The 6837-nt window shown below is 34.4% G+C and overlaps 1 protein-coding gene across 1 annotated transcript; it reads right to left on the bottom strand.

The window, feature by feature from the left end:
- Positions 1-361: 361 nt before the first annotated feature.
- On the bottom strand, positions 362-2104 carry LOC140835690 (uncharacterized). The gene is made up of 3 exons (XM_073201092.1): positions 1528-2104; positions 956-1371; positions 362-805 (listed from the first exon to the last, which is right to left on the bottom strand). The coding sequence occupies exons 1-3, from the start codon at positions 2102-2104 to the stop codon at positions 362-364; spliced, it is 1437 nt and encodes a 478-aa protein (XP_073057193.1).
- Between the last annotated feature and the right edge of the window lie 4733 nt (positions 2105-6837).

The raw sequence follows: 6837 nt of genomic DNA, 5'->3' as shown, positions 1-6837 counted from the left end.
GCATGAGTACACATCCTAAACCTCCTTTAGATGCATCACTGTAGATTGTGAAGTCTTTGTCTTCCATCGGTAATACCAACACTGGCGTGGAGGTAAGCTTCTTCTTCAAAGTTTCGAAGCTTTTCTCACAATCTTCACTCCATTGAAATTTAGAGTTCTTCTGTTAGAGTTTGGTGAGAGGTATTGCTATTGAAGAGAATCCTTCAACAAATTTTCGGTAATAGCCTGCTAATCCCAATAAGCTTCAAATTTCTGTCATGTTCTTTGGTCTAGGCCAATCTGAGATTGCCTCTACTTTCTTATGGTCCACAGATACTCCTGCTGCTGATATTATGTGTCCCAAGAATGTGACGCTCTCTAGCTAAAATTCGCATTTCTTGAACTTGGCGTACAGTTCATTTTCTCTCAGCGTCTGGAGGGTGAGACGAAGATGTTCTTTGTGGTCTTCTTCATTTGACGAATATACTAAAATGTCGTCGATGAATACCACAACAAACTTGTCAAGAAATGGTTTGAACACTTTATTCATGAGATCCATGAATACTTCCGGAGCGTTTGTTAACCCGAACTGCATCACTATGAACTCATAGTGTCCATATCTTGTTCTAAAGGCTGTCTTCGGAATATCGTCTGTTTTGACCTTTGGTTGGTGATAACCTAACCTTAAGTCGAGCTTGGAAAAGACTGTAGCTTCCTTGAGTTGGTCAAACAAGTCATCTATCCTTGGAAGCAGATACTTGTTTTTTATTGGGATCTTATTCAGCTCTCTGTAATCAATACACATTCTCATACTTCTGTCCTTCTTCTTTAGAAATAGTACAGGAGCTCCTCACGGAGATGCGCTTGGTCGGATTTGCTTCTTATCCAACAATTCTTGAAGTTGCTCTTTGAGTTCTTTCAACTCTGCCGGAGCCATTCGGTATGGTGCTTTTGAGATTGGTGTAGCATTGGGCACCAAATTAATCTCAAATTCCACTTCGCGGTCGAGAAGTTCTCCAGGAAGTTCTTCAAGAAAGACATCCGGAAATTCTTGTACTACCGGAATCTCTTCTAGCGCAAGTGTGGTTTCTTTCTTTACCTCGCTTAACATAGCTAGGTAAACTTCTTCTCCACTTTTCATGGCTTTCCAAGTTTGAGAAGCAGAAATAAGAGTCTTTCGTTCGTTTGTCTTACCATGAAATAAAAGTTTCTCTTGGCGTGGAGCTTGGATGGTTACCGTCTTTCCATGACAGTCTACTAAAGCATGATTCTTGGCTAACCAATCCATTCCGAGAATTACATCAAACTCCACCATGTTTAGTTGAATCAGGTTTGTCTTGAAATTCTGATCTTCTATGAGAACACTAATATCCCGATATAGATTGCGAGTTCCTAAAATTCGATTTGCAGGAGTTGCTACTCTATATGGTTCTTCTAAGTTCTCTGGCTTAGTTCCTAACTTCTTGGAAAATCTCTTAGACATGAATGAATGCGTAGCACCACAATCAAATAACACATAAGCATGTATATTATTGATTAGAATGGTACCAGCTACGACATCATTTGAGTTGTCGGCCTCTTCTTGAGTGATAGCATAAACTCGAGCATTTGGCTTGTTCTCCTTAGGCTTGTTTGGATTTGTTCCTCCTGCTGGTCTATTCCTTGGATCTGGAAGAGGGCATTGAGCAATGCGATGGTCCATCTTTCCACAACGGAAACAAGCCCCAGAATTCCTGCGACATTCACCAGTGTGAGCGAATCCACAAGTTTGGCACTTGACTCCTTCTTTGTTTGATTGAGAAGAAGCGTTTCCTTTTGATGGAGCACTGGTAAATTGGTTGCTTGAAAACCTAGGCTTCTTGAATTGATGGCCCGGTTGGTACTGGCTTGACTGAGGACGTTTGAGTTTGTTCTCACCTTCACGCCTCTTAATGTCATTATTAGCCCTGATGGCGGCTCCCATAGATTCATCAAAACTATTGGGCTCGATAACAGCAATGGCAGATTGAATATGGATGTTCAATCCCTTCTTGAAGCGATGCATCTTCAAGGTTTCGTCTCCCATGATGGTTGGGGAGTAAGTTCTCAATGAGTGGAACTTGGATAAATACTCCACCACTGTCATGTTTGGTTCTTGAACCAAGCTTTAAAATTCTGACAGCTTCTGCACTCGAACTGATGTTGGAAAGTACTGCCTCAGGAATGCCTCTCGGAACCTTTGTCAAGTGATAGGTCCTGCCTCTAACATAGCTGGTGAGACTCCTTCCCACAATTTGGCTGCTTTGTCCACAAGAAAAGGTGTAATCACATCTACCTTGATCCCTGGTGGAACCTCAAGTAGTCGAAGATGGTTCTCCACCTCCTTCATTCAATTCTGTCCGACCTCAGGATGGGGGCTTCCGTCGAAATTTGGGACTCTTGCTCTTCGGAGAGCCTCATAATGCTGCTTAGTCCCATTCTGAGCTGGAGGTGGTGGCGGAGGCTGATTAGCATTAGGGTTCACTAAACCTTGTAGCGTGGTTGCAACGATTGTGCCTATAGCCATCAAGTCCACCTGACTGAGGCCAATTGCTGGTGGTGGTTTTGGTGGTTGTTGCTGTTGTGCATCCTCATTGTTGCGGTTATTATTCCGGTTTCCATATCTAGGGTTGCGGTTGTTTCTCACTGGTCTTCCGTCCATTTCCTACAAATATGAAAACTCTAAGGTTGTTGGCAGAATATGGACTACACAAACGAAGCACGATGATAGAGTAATTGCTCAAAGTTTAAATATGAAACCAATTGATTGAAATAAATTTTATTGATTTCCACAAAAGTGCAATTACAACTGAACTTCGAAAATGTAAACAGAAATGCAATTGGAACAAGTGTTACTACAAAGAAACTACTACTGAGGTTTTAATCTATCACTTCTCCTAATCGCAAATCCATAGGATCCTCTTCAACTTCTTCTTCTTCTTCGGGATTCTCCTCGGGTTCTTCTTGATGGTTGGCTATCACTGTTTCCAGATGTTCAATATGACCATGTAGAAATACATTCTGGTCGCTAAGAACTTCAACACTGTCCTGCAGCTCTTGGATCTGAGCATCAGTCTGTTCACTATACTGAGTATGCTGGTGTACGAGTTGGTGATTTTGATCCTTAAGTATTTGGATCTTCTCAACTAATGTATCACGTAACTCGATGAACTCTACAACAGTTTCTTGGGAAGTCTCAAACTCTTCTTGAGCCTTCATATTCCTCTCTTCTGCTTCATGCAGATAGTGAGCATAACGTTGAACATCACTTCTCAAGTCTTCTGTTCTACGCTGTAATTCGTCTTTGTCCAGCTCTAAGCAATAGTTATGTTCCTTGAATTTCTCCATCTTCTTCTCTAAGCTCTTAATGTAGCTATTCTGTTCAGCCATACCCTACATCCAAAACATGAGGATAAAGGTTCATAAGTGATTTCAAGAATATAGGTCAAGTTATAGACAAGTACTGGAATTAATAGAATCAGTAATCCTATAACTTTCAATAGCAGAAAATTGCTCAAAAGTTTTCGGTCTAAGAATTCCGTGAAAAATTTACTAAAAATCCTTCACATCAAGAACATGAATGGTACCAAGTTTGGTGTAAAAACGTTAAGTCGTTTGGAAATGAAAATTCCTCAAAGTTTCGAAAAGTTGGAAAATTTTACGGAAATGATGATATCACTATCTTAACGGAGGATTTTGGGGTTTGTCGGCCGTGCTAGATAGATGAATAGTTCTAGTTAGGTTCTCCTCGTCGAGAGCTTTCCAACGCATACTTTTAATAGTAAAAATTCTTCCTGGCAAAATTTATGGCCGTTTGAAGTTTGTGCGAAAAACACCTCAACTTCCATGCCATTTGCAAGATCTACTGCATGTGCTTCTGCTGAAATTCGAAGTCTGCTGCAATTCTGATAATACCGCAATCAGTCTGCTGTTTTTCCAGCCCTTTCTGCTGCTTTCCAGCACTGTCGGAACCAGTCTGCTGTATTCCGAGTCTACTGACCCAGTCTTCTGCATTCAGATCTATTGGTTTCCATCTACTACTTTTTGGTTTCAGACTACTGGTCTGATCCTACTGTTTTTTGTTCTACTGCAATTTTTTTTTTCTACTCATTTCAGACATGCTGCTGAAACACTCAGAGCTCTACTGTATTCTGATTTGTTTCCCTACTGATTTTCCTAATTGTACGTAGTTAGTCTATCATTTCAGTAGTCTATTACAGTAGTTTATTACAGTAGTTTATTAGATCTAATTTTTCGAAGTCTATTCAAAACTTATTATTTCTAGTTCCTCCTCCCCAGATTATGAAACCCGATTTTGCTCTGATACCACTTCAATGTCACTCCCCGGGACGGGGGTTAGTTGACACCGGCGTTGCTCTCCAATTTACATTCGAAAACAACAAGTCTCAGAAGTACAAAATTCAGAAACCAGTCTTTTTATTCATAAATACGGAATAAATCAATTGTCTGTTACAACTTGAATACTAATGTTTTACAGCGGAAATGTAAAACCAGACATAACAGTGTCTTAACAATTGTAGCGGAATTAACATAAACTGAAAACAATAGTCTTCTTCACCAGCCCCAAAACAGAATCTGCTCTTCTTCTTCTAGTATTTCTTCCTCGTTCTTATCTGAGATGGGTTTGGTGGGTGAGTGATATGATTGTCACTCAGTAAGCAGGTGCAGGAATAACATATAAAAGTTCTCTTCCAACATAGTTATCTAAACTTTGTATTATTACTTAATGCTGAAAATTCAGGTTCTCACAGTTAACATATAAAAGTTCTCTTCCAACATAGTTATCTAAATTTTAGAGAATAAACAACTTTTTGTACTATCTAAGTATATATATATATATATATATATATATATATATATATATATATATATATATAGATACTTGAGATTATATGTATGCGTTGTTAAAGTATTTATTTTGGGTATAAAATATATATTTTTTAAACCATAATTGCACTCTTTAAAATCATTTTACGTCAAATCTATGACTTTGGTACTGATACTAATTGTTAGATCAAATATTTGTCAGTTTATCAAAGAATAAATCCGGTGATTGGAGTTCAACTCAAATATTTTAAATCGTATGATAGCACAAGCATGCTTTGGTTTTTCTATTTGACAGAGACAATTATTACACTCAATATATTGGAACTAACAACTTTATGTCATTTTTTATAACCACAAAATAGTTATTTATACACTCAATTTACACTCAATTACACTTCATCACCAATTTTTTTTTTTTATCATACAATTGACAATGTTATTTTTCGGTTAATTTTTATTTATTTTTAGTAATTTCATTAGTAATATCAAATTCTTAAAATAAGTTATCTATTATTTTAATACTTTAGTTGCTCAAAAAATTATAGTTAAATATGTCAATATCCTTAAATTTAGAAAATACACAAAATTAATATTAAAAATATTTTCATTAAAGTTATCATTATTTTTTTTTTTTCATCTTAGTTTATGCTTTCATGTTTTTTTGAATCATGTTGAAGTTATGATTTCAATATTCTATTCCATCTCATCTTATTTTTACTGTACCTTAAAAATTAATTTATTTTATTTTAACTATAATTTATAAAAGAAATACAAATATAATAATTTTTTATTTTAAAATAAAATTTTTTCTATAAAATTTACATTTAAATTTTATACAAAATATTCTCAGAATTTTAAAAAAAAATATATGGGTTAATTTTAAATTTTTTCGTGTGTATATTTAAATGAATATAGTTCAAATTAATATTTTTATGTTCTAAAAATTTTAGATATTCCGTAAAAAAAAAAAATTGATACAAAATAAAAAAAAATCATTCTATATATTCTTGTATCCCAATATTTGACAAAATATTGGCAAATTGTTTTTATATCCCAACATTTTTTGTGTGTTCGATAATAATTAATATTTTATTTATAGATGATAAAAAAAATTTGAACATTTTTATAATAAAAAAATGTACTGGGTACCTGCAAAAATATTATATTCATGTAGTCAAAATTCGAATCAAAATCTTGTAATATAAATAAACAAATAGATAAGGATAAATTTGTCATGTAAGAAATCTTATAACTTAGGCTGGTGTGTGTGGTTGTTATTATTATATTTTTGAGTGCAAATAAACTCCCGATAATTCTAATCAATTGTAAACTTCTGGTGGTTTTTAATATGATTATGTCATCTGAAAAAGCCGACATATGGTTATCATCTAAAAGCAAAAACTTGTGTCAGATGGTATCATAGGTCGTATTTTATGAGACGGATCTATTATATGAGTCATCCATAAAAAATTATTACTTTTTATACTAACAATATTACTTTTTATTGTGAATATCGGTAGGGTTGACACATATCACAGATAAAAATTTGTAAGATCGTCTCACAAAGAATATGCTCTTATCTAATATAGCAAGAGATAATAAAAATAAATACTAATACTAAAGACAGTCGATGTACTAAATACTAAAAACTAGATTAATTATGTTTGATAAATAAATGTTTTTTAAGAAATATCTAACTTAAATCATATATTGTTATTCTTGCTGCGTAATCAGATGAAATAAATCCTCTAAATTAATATTATAAATTTAATTTGAAATACTTTTATTAATTTTCAAAATTCATTTTACACTAAGTATCTATAAAGAATATATTACTTTTTTAGAAACATTCAAGTTATTATTTTAAAGAATATAATATAGAATATCATATGTTTTTGTTTTAATTAACTTGGATTATTTATGTCTTCGGGATCTTCCGCACAAATAATTTTCTGGTCAAATGAGCGTGTTTGACAGAAACATGAGTTTGAT

This window comes from Primulina eburnea, chromosome 7, assembly GCF_022965805.1.
Source record: "Primulina eburnea isolate SZY01 chromosome 7, ASM2296580v1, whole genome shotgun sequence".
In the NCBI taxonomy this organism is placed as follows: domain Eukaryota; kingdom Viridiplantae; phylum Streptophyta; class Magnoliopsida; order Lamiales; family Gesneriaceae; genus Primulina; species Primulina eburnea.
This window is presented reverse-complemented; position numbering and strand designations above follow the sequence as displayed.